The following is a 22,237-nucleotide window of genomic DNA, read 5'->3' on the forward strand; positions in this document are numbered from 1 at the left end:
GGATGTCTGTGTGTGTGCTTGAAAATATCTTAAATAATGAATTTTGAGGCCATAATGTAGGGTGCTTGCCTTGCACATGGCCAACTTGGGTTCTGTCCCCGGCAACCATATGGTTCTTCAAGCACTCCTAGGAGTGATCCTGAGCACAGGGCCAGGAGTAAATCCTAAGCACAACAGAGTGTGACCCAAACTTTTTTTAAAGAAAGCAAATAAAATATGTTTATTAGTATTCACTTATAAGATATATCCCTAAAAACTGGGTATTGAATGGTAGTAAAAGGGATGAATGTGAGAATGATTAAACTAAGAATTCCAATAATTTAGCATATTTAATTCATCAAATAAAACTGTTGTCCTGTTGATATGCTATTCAAATATTTAAGGAAAGGAAGATTGTTATTTAGTAGAATGATTATTCTAATTCCTCTTGACCTAAAGGTTTGAGTGAAACTAGAGCTTAGTGAACAGAATAAAAGGAAAGATTTTAATTATCAAATTGTTCTAACAGAAACTAAATTGTTAAGTTATTATATTCTGTTATTAGCAGACTTTGAAAATAAGTCGATGGCCCAGGAATTAGTGTTATATGGAGGATAACACGATGTGATGTGTTTTTAAACCACATGATAACTAAAGTCTTTTCTAATTCTATACCAGATGATAATGGTCTGATAATACCATGGGTTAGCCATTTGTTGTGTTAATTTTATATGCACCTATGAAAGAAATGCTTAAGAAGAGATCTCAAGAATCAATGGATACCTCATTTATAACTTGAAGTAAGCAGCCTTTGTAATAAAATATTAAATTTATGTACTTAAATTAGTTGATAACTGTAATGCTTATTTTTCTAAGTCAAGAAATATTGCTCTTTAGGGGCTGGAGTAGTATAGTGGTTAGGGTGTTTGCCTTGCATGGGACTGACCCAGGGTTTGATCCCAGCACACACGGTTCCCTGAGCCCCACCAAATAGTGATCCTTCACCACAGACCTCTATCTGCTCACTAACTGGGATCTTAGGCTGGAGTGCTTTATTTTCCTTAGTTATCCATGAACACTTTATTTAAGCAAATAATGTATTTCACTGATGGGGAAATGATCATATTCTAATTTCACAGCAGTTATTCATTCATGTGGATGGACCGAGTGTCAAACTTGGCATTTGTGGAATTCTTTCTTTCAGTTGTAACTAAATGATGCTTTTGAAACACCTGTTCATCACATATAATTATTAATATAATCAACAGTTTGATTTGTTGGCATATACTACATTCGGAGTATCAGAAGAAAATTTACCAAATTGTTGGTCTATTTTAGTCCCTGTTAAAACTTCTCATTTATGACCAAACGTCTTTTGAGGTGAAAATTGCCAAAGGTGATGAGTAAAAACTCTCAGAGAAATCACTGGAAAATACTTAGATCTTACTTAGGAATAAAACTTGAAACAGAGGGGCTGGAGCGATAGCACAGCGGGTAGGGCGTTTGCTTTGCATGCACCCGACCCAGGTTCGATTCCCAGCATCCCATATGGTCCTCCAAGCACCGCCAGGAGTAATTCCTGAGTGCATGAGCTGGGAGTAACCCCTGTGCAAGGCCAGGTGTGACCCAAAAATTTAAAAAATTGAAACAGGGCCCCAAACAAATTATTCTAGAGTGGAAAAACATTCAGTAAAGAAGTGGAGAAGGTAAATAATGCAAAGTCATACTTCCATACAATTATTTCGTTTTGGGCCCACATCTGGCTGTGCTCATGACTTGCCGCTGGCTCTGTTCTCAGGGTAGCTCCTGGCAGTGCTTAGGAATTAAGCTATTAATATATATTGTGACAGAGAATAAGCTACATATCTATCACACTTTACCTGCTGTACTATCTCTGACTTTCATAGATTTTTTTGTGCAAGTAAGTAAAGGAAACTTCAAGATTATTATTAACTCAATTATTATTTATTAACCCCCTTCTTTCTTGGTCTTTGGACCACACCCAAAAGTATTTAGGAGCTATTTCAGGTTCAGTCAAGCTTGATATGTCACGCCTGGTGGTACTTACGCATAGGTACTTACAAAGCTCAAGTATTGAATTTGGATTTCATCCAAAGTATGTGCTTCAGCCCACTGAACCATGTGTCTAGCCTTTCTACAAACCTTAATTATAAAATTGTTTCCATTTAAACTAATATATGTGTTTATATTTAAGCATATCTTGGTGGTTAGTAGATTTCTTTCATAAGTAATTTTATGTTACAGAGTAACATCTAGAGCTTAAAATAACTATAAAACAAGTCTATTGCTTACAAAGTCTTTATTCATAATGGGGTCACTCTTTTTTCTCCTGAAACTATGTCAGAAGAACTATTGTTTTATTGCTCCCATATGAGGGAGACCTCCATTCATGAATTGAGTATATTATTAATGTCTAACATCAGTAGAACTCCCATCAGGATCTGCCCAGGTCAGTCTTGCATGCATACCCAACGACTTTCTAGAGATTCATCTCATCCTATTACTGAGAATAGCATAGGATGATTATTTGAACTGCCTATTGGCAGTCAACAACTGAGTATTGGCAATCAACAACACTTTTTTATGAATCTACAGCGAGTAAGTGTTGCAAATTTCTGCCTTCTGTACAGAATGAATTGATTTTATAACTGCTTGATGGTTGGCTTCTTAACTTGCCTCTAATGGCACTTTGTGAGCACAAAGACTGTTTGAGGCCAATAATGATCTCCTTTTTCTTCTCAGTAATCTGGGAGTAAGGATATTTGCATTATAATATTGATTCTCCTACTATAGGATAAAAAAACAAAGTTAGTTGCATTCATTTTTAAAATAATTCAAATTAAGATCTTGGACTGAATTATGTGTAGGTTTCCATACAGTGAAAAACTTTATCAAATCACCTCCCTATATTTAAAAACATAACTCTTAGTTTCGAGAGATAGTACAGCAGGTAAGGTGCTTTGCCTTGCATATAGTCAACCAGGTTTAATCCTGGCACCACATATGGTCCCTCGAGTTCCAGCAGGAGTGAAACTTATGCTGATCGCAGAAGCCAGAGTAAGCCCTGAGAACTGCCAGGTGTGACCCCAAAACAACAAAAAATGAACTTTTCAGATAGACAGGGATCAAGGCCTTTGCCTTGCATTTGGATAACCCTCGTTCAATCCCCAACACCATATATGGTTTCCTGAGAACCATCTGGAGTGACCTCGGAGCCCAGAGCCAGGAGTAGCCCCTTGGTGTTGCCAGGTGTAGCTCAACACTTCTCCCCTCAATTTAATTCTCATACTGAATTCATTTACTTTGGTCATACTCTAATGTAAATAATCTTTATATAATATTTTTTAAAATTAAAAAATTTATATTGTGAGATTTGTTATTACTGTATTTTGGCATATCGAATATGTCACAGGTAGCTTGCCTGGCTTTGCCTGGCCCGGCAGCTTGCTAGGCTTTGCTGTGCAGGCGAGATTCTCTCGGTAGCTTGCCGGGCTCTCTGAGAGGGGCAGAGTAATCGAAGCTGGGTTGGCTCAGGTTGGCTCAGGTTGTCCGAGTGCAAGCCAAACGCCCTACCCGCTGTGCTATCGCTCCACAAGTCTCACGATGGAGACGTTACTGGTGCCCACTCGAGCAACTCGATGAACAACAGGAGGACAGTGCTACAATGCTACAGTGCTATTTTTTTAATACAATAACATCTTTATGAAGAATACATACCTTTTAAAATAAATCATGGATTTTACCTACAATGGTTGATTTTTCTATAAGTGCACTAAAATGTGAAACTGTGTCCAAGGGTCATTTCAAAGCCGCAATGCAAAGCAGATCTTTTTAAAATTATCTGGTATTGATAAATACTCTTCCTAAAAACATTAAATGAATTGTCAGTTTTTTAAGTATATTTTAAGTTATAGGAAAGATGTATTATAGAAATATACAGGTGAATTTTGAAGGACGAAGTAACTTCTAAGGGGGGCAAAAAAACAGTTCTTTTGCTTCAATCCGGTGCAGTAACTTAGTAAGGACTCTGGGCGCCGCTGTTCACCAGCCAAGGGAAAATGGTGCAAAAGATCCATCGGAACCACCAAGCTTACACAGCACAAAGAAACGCCGGCTTAAGACAAACTCTCTTCCGTGTTGCACCAGATTCGGGCAATTATTCTATTGGATTCTGGGCTCCTTTTCCGAATACCGGGGGCTCGGTACGGACGGACACGTCAGCAACCAGAAAGACAAACGCCAACCGCCCAGATTAGCAGCCATGGCTGCTCGGCAGAGGGGCGGGGGCTTCAGGGGATTCCTCCTGCTCTCCATTCTCCTGGGGACTCAGAGGAAAGCTCTGGCCGGGCACATTCACTACTCGGTGCTGGAGGAGACAGACAAAGGCTCCTTCGTGGGCAGCATCGCCAAAGACCTGGGGCTGGAACCGCGGGAGCTGGTGGAGCGCGGAGTCCGCATCGTCTCCAGAGGTAGGACGCAGCTGTTTGCTCTCAACCCCCGCAGCGGCAGCCTGGTCACCGCGGGCAGAATAGACCGGGAAGAGCTCTGTGCCCAGAGTGCGCGGTGCTTAGTGAATTTTAACATCCTAATGGGAGATCAAATGAACCTTTACCCGGTGGAAGTGGAAATAATGGATGTGAATGACAATGCCCCTAAGTTCTTGATGGAAGAAATGAATGTTAAAATAATGGAGAATACAGCTCCTGGGGTGAGGTTTCCTTTAAATGAAGCTAGGGATCCGGATATGGGCATGAATTCCCTCCAGAACTACCAGCTTAGCCCCAATCGCCACTTCTCCCTGGCGGTACACTCTGGAGAAGATGGAACTAAGTATCCAGAGTTAGTGCTGGAACAAGCGCTGGACCGGGAGGAAGAAGCAGTTCACCATCTCCTCCTCACAGCCTCTGATGGCGGTGACCCACCCCGATCAGGAATTGCTCGCATTCAAGTAACAGTGGTGGATGTGAATGATCACGCACCTGTCTTCTCTCTGCCCCAATACCAAGTAACTGTCCCTGAGAATGTGCCAGTGGGCACAAGACTGCTCACAGTAAAGGCGATCGACCCCGATGAGGGCATCAACGCCGAAGTGACTTATTCTTTTCAGAAAATAACTCAAAAAATTCTGCAGCTATTCCAGCTGGATCCCCATACAGGAGATTTAACCACTTTAGAAGGCCTAGATTATGAAGACTCTGGCTACTATGAAATGGAAGTTCAGGCTCAGGATGGTCCTGGGAGTATGACAAGGGCTAAAGTTCTGATCACAGTTTTAGATGTGAATGATAATGCCCCAGAAGTAACGGTTACATCGGCGAGCAACTCCATCCCTGAAGACACCTCTCCAGGAACAGTCGTTGCTCTTTTCTACCTTCAAGACCGAGATTCCGGGAAGAATGGTGAGGTGACCTGCTCTATTTCGGAAAATTTGCCTTTTAAATTGGAAAGATCGATAGACAATTACTATAGGTTGGTGACTGCAAAACACTTAGACCGGGAAAAAATCTCTGTGTATAACATCACAGTGAAGGCCACAGATAGTGGAACCCCACCCTTGTCCACAGAAACTCACATCTCCATGAAGTTGGCAGACACGAATGACAACCCACCAGCTTTTTCCCATTCCTCATACTCAGTCTATGTTCCTGAGAACAACCCTAGAGGAGCTTCCATCTTCTCTGTGACAGCACATGACCTGGACAGTGAGGAGAATGCACGGATCACTTATTCCTTGTCCAAAGACACTCTCCAGGGGACACCCGTGTCCTCCTATGTCTCCATCAACTCTGACACTGGAGTCCTGTATGCTTTACATTCTTTTGACTATGAACAATTCCGAGAACTGCAATTCTGGGTAACAGCCAGTGACAGCGGGAAGCCACTACTCAGTAGCAACGTGTCACTGAACTTGTTCGTCCTGGACCAGAATGACAATGTGCCTGAGATCCTGTACCCAGCCCTTCCCACTGATGGTTCCACTGGAATGGAACTGGCCCCCCGCTCTGCAGAGCTCGGCTACCTGGTGACCAAGGTGGTGGCAGTGGACAGAGACTCAGGCCAGAACGCCTGGCTGTCCTACCGCCTGCTCAAGGCCAGCGAGCCAGGGCTGTTCGCTGTAGGGCTGCACACGGGCGAGGTGCGCACTGCACGCGCCCTGCTGGACAGAGATGCCCTCAAGCAGAGCCTGGTGGTGGGGGTCCAGGACCACGGGCGGCCCCCTCTGTCAGCCACGGTCACGGTCACTGTGGCCATCGCAGACAGCATCCCTGATGTGCTGGCAGACCTGGGCAGCATCAGTGCCCCCACCCAGCAAGACGACTCGGACGTCACGCTCTACCTGGTGGTGGCGGTGGCCGTGGTCTCCTGTGTCTTCCTGGCCTTCGTCATTGTGCTGCTGGCGCTCAGGCTGAGGCGCTGGCATGCGTCGCGCCTGCTGCAGGCTTCTGCGGGTGGCTTGGCTGGGGTGCCCGCCTCACACTTTGTGGGTGTGGACGGGGTGCGGGCTTTCCTGCAGACCTACTCACATGAAGTGTCGCTGACTTCGGACTCGCGCAAGAGTCACCTGATCTTCCCGCAACCCAACTACGCAGACACGCTTATCAGCCACGAGAGCTGTGAGAAAAAGGATCCTTTATTATCATCCATAGATTTTCATGAATGTAAGGATGAAACTCAAAGTATTCAGGTGAGTTTAGTCTTTTGCTGATCTTGATATACTCAAAGAATTATATTTTGTTTAAATTTGTGAGATTTTACTGAGCAATATTTTGAAGATATAGTGAGGAAAATTAATAGGTTATATAGTGGCGATATTTTAACATGAAAGACTGACTTAAGTTTTGGTTTCGTTTCCGTAGTGAAAGTCTATTGGCAAGATTGAGACTAAGTGGACTATCAAATCTGTATAATTTCCTACAATTTTTCCACCTGGTTTTCTTAACTCATATATTTTATGAGAATTAATCATGTCCTGTTTGTAGGTTGGCAAGAGTAAACCACCTCAGTCTACTTATTAGGATTTTCTGGATCAGATCTAAAAAAGGGCTCCTGAAGATATTTTTTAATTTGAGGATATTTAGGTGTTCTTTCTTATTTCTGCCTTCATATACCTCAAACTGATGGACAGGGAAATCTCAGTGGTTAAACATCTCCTGGCCTGTTTAGAACATCTATTAAATTCAGCTCCTTTTGAAAGGTTAGTCCAGTAAAAAGTTTATGACAATATTTGTCAGGCTTCATTAAGAGCTATTTTCTTGACCAACATGAATCTAATACCAGATTAAAAATTATTTTCCAAAATCAATAAAGTATTACACGATAAAATATCACTTCAGTGGAGTTCATGCTCAATTCAATCAGCCTAATCAATGGCTGAATAAATAGCAATACTCCTACAAAAAATATCACTTCAAATATCATAAATTGTGTTTTTGAAATAAATTATTCTGTGTTTTAGCACAAAATTGTGAAATGCTTTTTAAAACCTGGTAGAGCCAGTTGAAGTGTTCCTTAGACTTTTCAAGTGGGAAGTTGGGTGTTGGCCTTATGAAACAACAATGTCATGTACTGCAGTCCTAGACTCATCACTGATCTTATTTATTGTGTCTTCTGAAAATGTCACTTAGAAATAATGCAATACCAACACTTTTGTTAATCAACAACAAAATTTGATTAGTATCTGAACAAAGTTTATGACAATATTATCTTGCTCCTGGGACACTTTGAATACTAAGGGAATTTTTCTAAGACAGTGTTGCACTTGGTGGTGTGATATTAATGGTTGTGTACTAATATAGGACTACATTTAATGTATTTTTCCATAGTCATATATACACTCACTTGGGAAGAAGACAATAGTATTGATACTTTCTGATGCATAAATGTGGTTATCAGATCTTTTGAAAAAGAAAATTAGCCACCTAAATTTATTTGAAAATTTTAAATGTTTTTTAATGAGAAGAAACCACCATCTAATTCAAAGAACTGTCTTAAATAAATTTGATATGGACCATTCCTTCCAGTGAGGTTACTGCGGGATATTAAGTATGCAGAAGTACAGAACATGATCTCACTGCAAGGGACCATTCATTAGTCACTCTGTATTGCAAGACAAAATATTCTTCTCCTGGTAATGTTCATGACTGATATTGCATTTTGTAACCATAAAACCAAGTGTAAGGGAAAGGATAGGCCAAATCTTTTTCAGTTATATCAGTTCCTTAACTGAAATAACCCAAAAAGTATGAGTCACAGAAACTATTTTGGAGGAAGATAAATATTTGGAGGTAAGTACAGATTGTATAAATACGTAAAAACATAATTTCAGCATTGTCAATGCATTTCTGGGGTATGAAGTGGGGAAGGTTTGAAAGCACAGATGTTTCCAAAATGCAAAGGTTCATCTGCAACAGGGACCATCTGTAAGGCAGCGCGCACCAATGAAAGAGCTGAGGGGAGCTACCGGGATGGAGAGCAGCACCAGGCAGAGGCTTCCAGCTGAGACGCGTCCAGGGCTCTTTCTCTTCCTTCTGGCTTTGTTCCCACCTGAGCTCGCCCAGCAGATCCGCTACGGGATCCCCGAGGAAATGCCCGAGGGCTCCGTGGTGGGCCACCTCACCAAGGACCTGGAGGTCGGGGTGCATGAGTTGCCCGCCGGAAGGCTGCACGAGAGATCCTAGAAGCCTTATTTCTCGGTGAGCGTGGAGAGCTGGGAGTTCTTGGTGAGCAGCAGGCTGGACCGCGAGCAAGTGTGCAGGAAGAAGCCCATTGGCGCCTGGAATTTGAGGTGGTGGCTGAAAACCCATTGAGTTTTCACCACGTGAAAGTGGAGATCGAGGATATAAATGATCACGCCCCCGAATTCATGAACAGTGCCTTTGATCGGCAAATAATTGAATCCACGAAGCCTGCTGCACGATTTTAGAATCTGCCCATGATGCAGATATTGGTACTAACTCCCTCCAAACTTACCAGCTCAGTCCCGACGATCATTTCTCACTAGCGAATAAGGAGAAATTGGATGGTAGTAAAGACACCTTTAGATTGTGAAGAGCAAAATCCTATCACTTGACCTTAACTGCCTTGGGCGGTGGGTACCCACCTCTGAGCAGCACCACACAGATACTGGTCCTAGTGACTGATGCTAATGATGATCCTCCAGTTTTCTGCCAAGAGCTGTACAGGGTGAACCTTCCTGGAAACATCCTACCAGGTACCAGCATGCTTAGGGTGACAGCCACCCACCAGGATGAGGATGTCAGTGCCGAAATCACTTTCTCCTTCAGCGAACCAGGCCAGATTACCCAGTTTGACCTAAATTCTAATACCGCGGAAATTACAATTCTAAATTCATTAGATTTTGAGGAAGTCAAAGACTATTCCTTAATTTTGGAAGCAAAGGATGGTGAAGGACTCATTACCCAAAGTACCTTGGAGATAGAAGTTCTGGATGTAAATGACAATGTCCCGGAAGTGATAATTCAATCTCTCCCGGGTTTGGTAATGGAAGAGTATTGTAATGGAAGAGACCAAAGTGGGAACACACTTTGCCCTGCTCAAAATTTGAGACAAGGATTCTGGACACAATGGAGAAGTCATTTGTAAATTAGAGGATGATGTTCCTTTTCAAATACTCTCATCATCAAAAAACACATACAATGGGGCTGGAGGGATAGCACAGTGGGTAGGGCATTTGCCTTACACATGGCCGACCCGGGTTCGATTCCCAGCATCCCATATGGTCCCCTGAGCACCGCCAGGAGTAATTCCTGAGTACATGAGCCAGGAGTAACCCTTGTGCATTGCTGGGTGTGACCCAAAAAGTAAAAATAAATAAATAAATAAAAACACACAAAATAGTGACAGATGGAGTTTTAGGTCGTGAACAGACTCCAGAGTACCACCTTATCATTACTGCCAACGACAGGGACCAGCTGCCACTCACCTCCACCTCCAACATCACCCTACACATTGGCAATGTGAAGGACAACGCGCAGGCATCCTACGTGGTCCAAACAACCCTCCTAGAGCCTCGATCGCCCAGGTCAGCGCCTTCGACCCCGATCTGGACGCCAACGGCCACAGCCACGTGTCCTACGCCATCCTGGCCAGCGACCTGGCGCCACGCGAGCTGGCGTGCTACGTGTCTGTGAGCGCGCACAGAGGCGTGGTGTTCGCGCAGCGCGCCTTCGACCACGAGCAGCTGCGCGCCTTCGAGCTGACGCCGCAGGCCCGCGACCAGGGCGCACCCGCGCTCAGCGCCAAAAGTGCGCATATTGGTGGGCGACCTCAACGGCAACGCGTCGCGCGTGCTGTACCCCGGGCCAACGGCGCAGCGCTCTTTAACATGGTGCCTCGCGCCGCGCAGCCAGGCTACCTGGTCACCAAGGTGTGGTGGTGGACGCAGACTCGGGACACAATGCCTGGCTGTCGTACCACGTGCTGCAGGCCAGCGAGCCAGGACTCTTCAGCCTGGGGCTGCGCACGGGGAAGGTGCGCACTGCGCGCGCCCTGGGCGATAGGGACGCGGCGCGTCAGCGCCTGCTGATGGCGGTGCGCGATGGGGGTCAGCCTCCCCTGTCTGCCACGCTGCACCTGATAGCTTGCAGGACGGGGATAGCTTGCAGGAGGCGCTACCTGATCTCAGTGATGAGCCTAAATTGTCTGACCCTCAGGCTGAACTGCAGTTTTAATTGATGGTGGCATTGGCTCTCATTTCAGTGCTGTTCCTTCTGGCAGTGATTCTGGAGGTCGCCCTGAGCTTGAGAGGCTCCTCCAGCTCTTCGACCTGGAGTTGCTTTAATACTGGTGTCTGCTCCAAGTCTGGACCTGGGGTCCTCCCCAAATATGAGGAAAGGACTTTGCCTTATTTCTACAATATGTGTTTCCCATACTGCAAAGACAGAGTTTAATCTTCTAACATGTAACGAGCAGTTGCGTTCAGGACAAGATATACTTTGAGGTGATTTATCTGGGAACTTATTTCCACTTTGTGATTCCAGTGAGTCAACTTCCCATCAATTGAGTTTTCTTTCTACACAATCTATTTCTTATGGTGTTCCTCGTTTTCTACTTTCACTGGAATATGACAATTTTTAATTCAATCGCCTTAAGAATGTTATATCCAGTTAGGCCGCCATACTATTCCTCAGAAGAGATTAGAGAATGAGTTTCATAGTTTCGTTTAGGGTTTTTTTTTTCCAGGATCAGATTTACAATCATTAAGGGGGTGGTTTTGTTTATAAATTGAAACGGTCTGTTTCATAGGCTCTCTATTAAACAGTAATGATATTTCTTCTTGAATATTTTCTGTTACCATATATGATGAATTATTTTCCACTTGAACATACCATAAAAGTAAGAAATCACTTGTATATTTGAAACAAAAAGATTAAAGATAAAGTAAGGTAATTTTCTCAGCTGATTTTTTCCCCATTTCTTAATATTTGGTAGGGAGGGCACACTCAGTGGTGCTCAAGTCTTATTCTGGATCTGTATTCAGGGATGACTCCTGGTGGTGCTCTGGGGACTATATGGACTGCTAGGGATGGAACCCAGGTTGACCTTATGCAAGACAAATGTCCTTCTCTCTGTACTACATCTTTCACTCCTTGACTGATTTATTTTAGTCAATTTTGATTAATTTATAATTCATCTAAGGTACGCTAAAATGGAAGGAGTAGGAGTAGTTTTACTCCTTCATATGTGTGTAAGTCTCCACACCCTTCACCACACTCATCACCAAAGCTGTAGTAACCTCACATTTCCGTGAACTGTCTTCACTACTGTGGTTTTCACACTAATCTTACATCTTGTTTCTTATATTCATTTTCCCTTTGTTTAGAAAATTTCTATAATTAGGCGTCTGTACAGGTTACCCGTGACGTATTTCATATGCCAAAAACAGTAACAACAAGTCTCATAATTTGGTGTGAGACGTTACTGGTGACCGCTCCAGCAAATCCATGAACAAAGGCAGGACAGTACTACAGCGCTACAGGCATCTGAATACCTTAACTTGGACTTTCATAAAGATGAATGCATTGTACTTGTTTGCAATGTACCATGTGTGTATCTGTTTGTAAAGTCGTTTCACTTAGTATTTGATCTATCATTCTTACAGAAGGTAAAACAAGTTCTTTGAACTCAAAGCTCATTCAATCTCACTTAAGAATGATCTCTATTGAATGTCATTCATAAGATGCCACATCAAGGTAAAGACTATTTCTTCTTTTGTTACGCTGCTCACTCACACTACTGCATATAATATTTTTAGGGGCTTTCCTTGATAGACTTTAAGGGAGCCCTCCCCTAGGCCTAGCCATGGTCAACCTGGTGGTGTGGGTCTGATAATTTAATGCTTCAAGCCAGTGGTGCTTGAGATCCACCAGGGATATATCTAGCTTTCTCCATGGTAGTCCGTACTATGGACTGAACTCAGCGTCACAGACATGCTAGGCATATGGTCTATCTTTTTTAAAAACCTCTTCTGTTCCAGTGTAAGATTGCTGAAGTACATGTTTTACAACCCTAAACTAGTATCTTCTAATAATATCATTTCACTACTTTTGGGAAATACTAAAGTCTTTAATTCTTAAATTTTTATACAAAATTACTGATCTGATGTTCACAGAAGCAGATAATAGTACACTGTCAGATGATATATAGCTGAAAATGAGAGAATATTGTTTCAGCTTTTTGCTTCATCTCCCTCAGCAACTGCTTCAATTCAGAGCTCTTCAATAAAACGCTGAAGAAAGCAATATTTTTAATTAGTCCTTTCTGATTCTAGTGATTTTTAAGAATTACTTGTCTTTTTTATGGTTCTTTTGACTAAAGTTCTGACTAAGATTAAATTAACTTTTCATACATGTCCACCCTGAAGAAGCTAAATTTAAGACTGTTCTAAAATGTAATCATTTCTCATTGGTGAAAGAACTGGATAGAGATTTACTTTTTATTGTATACTCATTTGTAGTTTACAACTATAAACTGTAGTTTTCAATTCAAACAAAAAATATGAATAAGCAAAAATAGCAAAACTATATAATCTCTGATTAAACTTATAAGTTATACTGGCAAAATCACAAGATTAGAAAGAATTATTAAAATAGCACTTAAAATTAATCCTTAAATTAAAAGGCAACAATTCTAAAGAAAACTTACTATAATAATTAGTTTAAAACAAATAAAACAACTTCTAAGCAGTAATCTCCAGTATATCTACTTAAATGTAAAAATTAATTTCAGTAATAACTTTAGTTCTTAAATAGTTCTTAAAATCTATGGAGCATAGATTTTTAAGGAGAGTTATAATTACGATTTGATTGCATATTAAAATATTTAAGTGGAAGGTGTAATCTAGAAATTTGAATATGTAAAAACTCATAAATATGGTCATTTAATAACATTTGGAAGGTTTTAGTCATACTTTAATCTAGAATTTTTGACAATAAATTTTGTTGCTTATTTTATTATTTGGAAGGGTTGGGTCAAATGGGTACTCAGGGATTACTTCTGGCCTGGTGCTAGGAGGTCACTCCTAGTGGTGCTCAGGGGATCATATGTGATGCTGGGGACCTAAATAGGGTTAGCTGAATGCAAGGCAAGTGTCTTAACATTATGCTATATCTCTGGCTTCTTGTTTGTTTAAACAAATCTCATTTACCATTGATCTGAATACTATAATGTTTTAGGAATTATTTAACTACCTGTATTGATATTTTTGAAATATGATTGAATAACAAATTAAATGTAAAACAAAGTTTTTTAAAAGGAGTATGGCTATTTAGGAGCACAAATGGGTGCAGTAACTGCTTGGGACTCTAAGCGGCGCTGTTTATCTACTTGGAGAAAATGTAACCAAACACCATCCCGATACTCACATCAGCTCTGAGCAAACACCCGCAGACCTCACAAGCCAGAGCAGGAATGCAGTGACACTCCATCCCTAAATTGGGAACAGCACCTGCATTCCATAAGACTATCTCCACATATGCAACCAAAAGGTAAATTAGATATATTTCCCTAATGAAAATTCTGAGAAGATTCCGTTGCGAAAGAACAATGGCTAGCCCAAATTCTTACCGAGGACGCAGAGACGCGGTCCTGCTGTGCGCGCTCCTGGGCACTCTGTGGGAGATCGGGAGAGGACAGATGCGCTATTCCGTGCCTGAAGAAAGCGACAAAGGATCTTTTGTGGGGAATATCTCCAAAGACCTCGGGCTGGAGTCACAGAACCTGGAGAAGCATGGAGTCCGCATCGTCTCCAGAGGTAGGACGCAGCTCTTTACTCTCAACCCCCGAACCGGCAGCCTGGTCACCGCGGGCAGGATAGACAGGGAGGAGCTCTGCGCCCAAAGCGAGCCTTGTCTGATTGACTTTAAAGTCCTGGTTGAGGAGCGAGTGCAACTTTATGGAATAGAAATCGAAGTAACTGATGTGAATGACAATGCCCCAAAATTTCAAGCCGAAAATCTGGAAGTGAAAATTAATGAAATTGCTGCCCCAGGCACAAGATATCCTCTCCCAGAGGCGGTCGACCCGGATGTGGGCGTGAATTCCCTCCAGAGCTACCAACTCAGCCCCAACAACCACTTCTCCCTGGATGTGCAGACCAGAGACGATGGAACTCAGAACCCAGAGCTGGTGCTGGAGCGCGCCCTGGACCGCGAGGAAGAGGCTGCTCACCACCTGGTTCTCATCGCCTCTGATGGAGGAGAGCCACGTCGTTCCAGCACACTGCACATCCAGGTGACCGTGCTGGACACCAACGACAATGCTCCAGTTTTTGCTCAACCAATTTATCGAGTGAAAGTTCCAGAGAGCGTGTCCCCGGGGACCAGGCTGCTTACTGTAAGAGCTACTGACCTGGATGAGGGGACCAATGGACAAGTGACCTACAAATTCTGGAAAATTAGTGAAAAGCAATCACCCTTGTTCCAGCTGAATGAACATACTGGGGAGATATCAATAGAAAAGAACTTGGATTATGAAGAATGTGCTTTTTATGAAATGGAAATACAAGCTGAAGATGGTGGGGGTTCGAAGGTGCAGACTAAAGTGCTCATTTCTGTGGAAGATGTGAATGACAATGAACCTGAAATCATCATTACATCTGTGTTTAGCCCAGTCTTGGAAAATACTCTTCCTGGGACAGTAATTGCTTTCTTGAATGTGCATGACCTAGACTCTGGGAAGAATGGGCAAGTTGTCTGTTCCATAAGTGACAATTTACCTTTTCAATTAGAAAAATCAATAGATAATTATTATAGGCTGGTGACACGAAAGTATTTGGACCGAGAAAAATTCTCCGTCTACAACATCACAGTGATGGCCTCGGATCTAGGTACTCCACCACTGTCTACTGAAACATCTATCACCCTGCATGTGGCAGATACCAACGATAACCCACCCACTTTTACTCAGGCCTCCTACTCGTCCTATATCCCAGAGAACAATCCCAGAGGTGCCTCCATCTTCTCTGTGACCGCCCATGATCCCGACAGTGACAGAAATGCCCAGGTCACTTATTCTTTGACTGAAGACACCCTCATGGGGGCACCTCTCTCTTCCTATGTCTCCATCAACTCGGATACTGGTGTCTTGTATGCGCTCAACTCTTTCGACTATGAAGAGATCAGAGAGCTGCAGCTCCGGGTGACAGCCAGCGACAACGGGGACCCTCCACTCAGCAGCAATGTGTCTCTGAGCATATTTGTGCTGGACCAGAATGACAATGCTCCTGAGATCCTGTACCCCACGCTCCCCATGGATGATTCCACTGGAGTGGAGCTGGCCCCTCGCTCCGCAGAGCCAGGCTACCTGGTGACCAAGGTGGTGGCAGTGGACAGAGACTCAGGCCAGAACGCCTGGCTGTCCTACCGCCTGCTCAAGGCCAGCGAGCCAGGGCTGTTCGCTGTGGGGCTGCACACGGGCGAAGTGCGCACTGCGCGTGCCCTGCTGGACAGAGATGCCCTCAAGCAGAGCCTGGTGGTGGGGGTCCAGGACCACGGACGGCCCCCCCTGTCGGCCACGGTCACACTCACCGTGGCCATCGCAGACAGCATCCCTGATGTGCTGGCAGACCTGGGCAGCATCAGTGCCCCCACCCAGCAGGACGACTCAGACCTGACGCTCTACCTGGTGGTGGCGGTGGCCGTGGTCTCTTGCATCTTTCTGGCCTTTGTCATCGTGCTGCTGACATTTAGACTGTGGCGCTGTAGAAAATCAAGTCTACTCCAGGCTTCAGATGTTGGATTTGTAGGCCTTCCAGCTTCCAACTTCCTGGGGGTGGAGGGAGTACAGGCTTTCCTGCAGACCTACTCGCATGAGGTGTCACTGACTGCGGACTCTCGAAAGAGTCACCTGATCTTCCCTCAGCCCAACTATGCAGACACGCTCATCAGCCATGAGAGCTGTGAGAAAAACGATTCCTTGTTAGCATCCATAGACTTTCATGAATGTAAGGATGAAGGTCCTTCAGTTCAGCAGGTGAGTTAAACATTTTTTTACTCAGAAGCCTTTGTAGAATAAATTTGTGTATATATATATATATATATATATATATATATATATATATATGGGTCTGAATTTTTGGTGGAGGAGTTTCGAGTCAGTAATGGTGCGGGTGATGTTCTCCTGGTCATAGTTGACCAGCAGGGTTCATTTGCTGCTAGGGCGTAGCTCCGTGGGGAGTGTAGGATCTACCCAGGACATTTTCTCATGGTTCTTGGGGTCAGGGCCATGCACTATTGGTTGGACTCCAGTTTTTGAATATGCAAGTCATGCACTTCCAACTCCTAAGGTATTTCCTGGCTCCCTTAAAAATTTTCAAAAGTTGGATCTGGAGTCATAGCAGTAGGTAGAGCATTTGCCTTGCAAGCAGCCGACTGGGTTAGACACCCAGCATCCCTTATGGCCTCTCCCCACCCCCAGCATCGCCAGGAGTAATTCCTAGTGCATGAGCCAGGAGTAACCTCCGTGCAACGCCGGGTGTGACCCCCCCAAAAAATGTTTTAAATGTTGTACCAGTATATATTGGGCTATTTTAGTAGTATAGTATTAGTGGGCTCTAATCATCATAGTTCGTTTCACTTGCTTTCCAGAAGCTCAGACATAGGGATTTAATGTGAATTCTCAATCTTTTAAAACCTACCATATTTCACTATAGTTTTCATTTTTCACTCATCATTTATGAAATAGTCATCTAGGCTGGAGGGATAGTACAGGGGTTAAGGAGTTTATCTTGCCTGCTACTGACCCCAGTTTGATCCCCAGAAACAATATAGTCCCCTAAGCTTTGCTGGTAGTGTTCTAAGTAAAAATCGGAGAGTAGCCTATGCACTGCCAGGTGTAGTCCTACCTTCCCCCAAAATAGTTATACAGTCTCACATAGCATGATATCTTATGCATATATATATATATATATTCCAATTTATATAACCATATCTAAACTAAGGGAAATTTATTAACATTTCTAAATCTATACCCCATAGTTCCTTGGAGGAAAAGCTATCTTATAATTTTTAAGGGTTTTGGATCTAAAAATAGATTTTATTTTTTTTGTATTTGTTTTGGGTTTAGGGCCACACCCAGCTGCAGTCAGGGCATATTCCTGGTTCTGCACTAAGAGATCGCTACTGTTGGTGCTTGGGAGACCACACTAGGTGCTGGGAAATGACCTGGGACAGCTACATGCAAGGCAGTACTTAAAGCTGTACTATCTCTCCAGTACTAGAAATTATTTACTCTAAAAAATAATTTATAGTCTTTTCTACTCATCTGATGACACGTTAATGGTTAGTTTTATCAAAATGTTATTACAAGGAATGCAGAAGACAAGAGTCCTAACAGAATTGTTTAGGAGCTAGAGAGACAGTTACGTGACTAGGGTACTTGCCTTGAACTCAGAGGATCTAGGTTCTATCCCTGGAACCCCATGTGGTCCCCTGAGCCCGCCAGCAGTAAGCTCTGAGTATAGTTGGGTTTGGTCCAAAAACAAACAAAAATTATAAACGTTTTGATGTATTGACGAAGATAGAGGGCTCAGTAAAGTGGTTTGAGAAAATTTCCAAAAGCTTCGCTTCTTACAAAAGCTAGAGCTCTGAGCACAGCCTGATGTATTTTGGAGAGTTTACAAATATTTTGTAAATGTGGTGAGTTAACTTAAAAATTTTGCAGTGTTTGGGTGCACAGTTATTTTGGGATAATTACATTATTGATACTTTATAAAAGAAATATGTGAGGTTGGGGAGATAATTCAAAGGATTCCAGGAGGTTGGAATGTGGTTTTATTTGCCCTGTGAAGCTCCAGGATTTAATCCCAAGCAACTGCTTTTCCCCTGAGCACTGCTAGGAGCACAAAATAGCCACTGAGCACTGTCTGATATTTCTAAACAAAGCAGGAATAAAATAAAGTATGTGGGAAATTGCTAATATAAAAATTTCCTTATCTTGCTCAAATTATGTTTGACCTATTGTACAGAAAATAAGAAGTTAAGAAAATAGACTAGATATCGGTAATCATGTAAATAAACATAATAGCTTAATCCCTCTATTTTCAAAATTATTTTTATCTGTATAAAATAGGTATAAGAAAGTTATAGAGTCTACTGGAATATCTCTCTGTGATTTTCTAATGATCATATCTACATTTCCCCAGAAATTTTCAGAAATTTATGTACTAAATTGAGGATAACATTCATTCTAATTCTTTCTGAGATATGAAAAATATGGTAGAGTAAAATAATATTAATGAAACATTAGGTGCAAATATAAAACTTAATTTAAAAACTAGAAAATGATGTTTTCAGAAGAGGAGATACTTGAGGATTGGCACAAAGTTGAAAACTAAATGCAATCATTTTTTAACTCTATTGAGTGCCCTTTTCTGTGACATAAATTATCATTCGATTATGTTGAATGTTGGTGGAGTGGGAGACATTGGAAATGAATCAAACAGCTTCATACTGCTTCCGTGATCATAATTTATAGAGAAATGAATTTGTGGAATCAGTAGATGATAAATTTTCAGATTTAATTCTATGTGTTTTCATGGTTACATCACCAGACAGCCAAGTACTTAGCAGAAGGGAAGAGTTTAGTGTATGTTGAATGGTGAAATGATGGAACAAAATACGTAGGCATATAAACACTCAGCGTGGTAGTAATGTTAACTGAAACAAGAGAAAATATATGGAAGCTTTATAATGTATTAAGCATAGTAACATGAAAGACATTATTTGTTGGCTTAGGCCAAGAGGAGTTACTGTGGCTGGTTAAACCAAAGCAGCAGAGGCTGCTATTTCCCAGTGCGGACTCTGGGCGCCGCTGTTGGCCAAAGTGCGGAGCCTGGAGCCCGCGAGCTCCTCGCGCAGCCGCAGAGCACCTTCCCCATCTGAGACTCGCGAGCGCCAACCTTCCCACCGCTTCCTCCGCCGGACAAGAAGAAACCCGGACCCCACGCAGGACAGAAAGCGTCGTGGGAGCCCCGGACATCCGCCGCAGGGACCGTCTGTAAGGCGGCGAGCGCGCTGGTGAGCGAGCTGAGGGGAGCTAGCGGGATGGGGAGCGGCACCGGGCAGACACTCCGGGCTGAGGCGCGGCCAGGGCTCTTTCTCTTCCTTCTGGCTTTGTTGCGACCGGCGCTCGCCCAGCAGATCCGCTACACGATCCCCGAGGAAATGCCCGAAGGCTCGGTGGTGGGGCACCTCGCCAAAGACCTGGGGCTCGGGGTGCACGAGTTGCCAACCCGCAAGCTGCGCGTGAGTTCCGAGAAGCCTTACTTCTCGGTGAGCGCGGAGAGCGGAGAGCTCCTGGTGAGCAGCAGGCTGGACCGCGAGCAAGTGTGCGGGAAGAAGCCCGTTTGCGCCCTGGAATTTGAGGCGGTGGCCGAAAACCCACTGAGTTTTCATCACGTGAACGTGGAGATCGAGGATATAAATGACCACGCCCCCAAATTCACGCACAGTACCTTTGACCTGCAAATAAGTGAGTCCACAAAGTCTGGTGCACGTTTTATTTTAGGATCTGCCCATGATGCAGATATTGGTACTAACTCCCTCCAAACTTACCAGCTCAGTCCCAACGATCATTTCTCGCTACTGAATAAGGAGAAATTGGATGGTAGTAAATACCCTGAGCTGGTACTGAAGACACCTTTAGATCGTGAAGAGCAAAAATCCTACTACTTCATCTTAACTGCCTTGGACGGTGGGGACCCACCTCTGAGCAGCACCGCACAAATACAGGTACTGGTGACTGATGCTAATGACAATCCTCCAGTCTTCAGCCAAGACCTGTACAGGATGAGCATTCCGGAAAACGTCCTACCAGGTACCAGTGTGCTTAGGGTGACAGCCACCGACCAGGATGAGGGTGTCAATGCCGAAATCACTTTCTCCTTCAGCGAACCAGGCCAGATTACCCAGTTTGACCTAAATTCTAATACCGGGGAAATTACAATTCTAAATTCATTAGATTTTGAGGAAGTCAAAAGCTATTCCTTAGTTTTGGAAGCAAAGGATGGTGGAGGACTCATTGCCCAATGTACCTTGGAGATAGATGTTCTGGATATAAATGACAATGTCCCGGAAGTAATATTTCAATCTCTCCCGGGTATTGTAATGGAAGACACCAAAGTGGGAACACACATTGCCCTGCTCAAAATTCGAGACAGGGATTCTGGACACAATGGAGAAGTCATTTGTAAATTAGAGGATGGTGTTCCTTTTCAAATACTCTCGTCTTCAAAAAGCACATACAAAATAGTGACAGATGGAGTTTTAGATCGTGAGCAGACTCCAGAGTACCACCTTATCATTACTGCCACCGACAGGGGCCAGCCTCCACTCACCTCCACCTCCAATATCACCCTACACATTGGCGATGTGAACGACAACGCTCCGGTTTTCCAGCAGGCATCCTACGTGGTCCATGTGGACGAGAACAACCCTCCGGGCGCCTCCATCGCCCAGGTCAGCGCTTCCGATCCCGACCTGGGCGCTAACGGCCAAGTGTCCTACGCCATCGTGGCCAGCGACCTGGCGCCACGCGAGCTGGCGTCCTACGTGTCTGTGAGCGCGCACAGCGGCGTGGTGTTCGCGCAGCGCGCCTTCGACCACGAGCAGCTGCGCGCCTTCGAGCTGACGCTGCAGGCCCGCGACCAGGGCGCGCCCGCGCTCAGCGCCAACGTGAGCCTGCGCGTGCTGGTGGGCGACCGCAACGACAACGCGCCGCGGGTGCTGTACCCCGCGCTGGGGCCCGACGGCGCGGCGCTCTTCGACACGGTGCCGCGCGCCGCGCAGCCCGGCTACCTGGTCACCAAGGTGGTGGCGGTGGACGCAGACTCGGGACACAACGCCTGGCTGTCGTACCACGTGCTGCAGGCCAGCGAGCCCGGACTCTTCAGCCTGGGGCTGCGCACGGGGGAGGTGCGCACTGCTCGCGCCCTGGGCGACAGGGACGCGGCGCGTCAGCGCCTGCTGGTGGCGGTGCGCGATGGGGGTCATCCTCCCCTGTCTGCCACTGCTACTCTGCACCTGGTCTTTGCAGACAGCTTGCAAGAGGCGCTCCCTAATCTTAGTGACCGTCCTGAGCCTTCTGACCCTCAGGCAGAGCTGCAGTTTTACCTGGTGGTAGCTTTGGTTCTCATATCAGTGCTCTTCCTCCTCGCAGTGATTCTTGCGGTCGCCCTGAGCTTGAGGCGCTCCTCCAGCTCTTCAGTCTGGAGTTGCTTTAATACTGGTGTCTGCTCCAAGTCTGGACCCGGAGTCCTCCCCAAATATGAGGAAGGGACTTTGCCTTATTCCTACAACATGTGCGTTTCCCATACTGCAAAGACAGAGTTTAATCTTTTGGAATGTAATGAGCAGTTGCGTTCGGGACAAGATATGCTTTGTGGTGATTTATCTGGGAACTTATTTCCACTTTGTGAGTCCAGTGAGTCAACCTCCCAACAGGTGAGTTTTCTTTCTGTGTAATCCATTTCTTATGGTGTTCCTTGTTTTTACATTCACTGGAATATGCACAATTTTAAATTCAATCGCCTTAAGAATATTATGTCCAGTTAGGCCGCCATACTATTCCTCAGAAGAGATTTTAGAATGAGTTTTGTAGTGTCTTTAGGGGTATCTTTCCAGGATCAGATTTACAATCATTAAAGGGGTGGTTTTGTTTACAAATGGAAGCAGTCAATTTCATGGGCTCTCTATTAAAAAGTAATGATATTTCTTCTTGA

At 44.1% G+C, this 22,237-nt stretch overlaps 1 protein-coding gene and 1 pseudogene across 13 annotated transcripts in view; both read left to right on the forward strand.

Moving 5' to 3' along the window:
* Window positions 1-22,237, forward strand: part of LOC130032902 (protocadherin gamma-C5) — a 194,854-nt gene that overhangs the window by 49,964 nt on the left and 122,653 nt on the right. The window contains exon 2 of one of the 13 annotated variants that reach the window (XM_056124549.1): window positions 5,664-6,685. The exons of 9 other annotated variants lie outside the window; for them this stretch is intronic. In XM_056124549.1, the coding sequence (XP_055980524.1) occupies window positions 5,664-6,685 (1,022 nt within the window). Of the gene's footprint in view, window positions 1-4,192; window positions 6,686-13,992; window positions 16,492-19,343; window positions 21,960-22,237 lie in introns of those variants that run through there. 3 more of the 13 variants (XM_056124548.1, XM_056124542.1, XM_056124563.1) reach the window with 3 other exon arrangements.
* On the forward strand, window positions 8,466-10,959 carry LOC130033003 (protocadherin gamma-B4-like; annotated as a pseudogene).

The sequence above is a fragment of the Sorex fumeus genome, unplaced genomic scaffold, assembly GCF_029834395.1.
Source record: "Sorex fumeus unplaced genomic scaffold, SorFum_2.1 ptg000051l, whole genome shotgun sequence".
NCBI lineage: Eukaryota > Metazoa > Chordata > Mammalia > Eulipotyphla > Soricidae > Sorex > Sorex fumeus.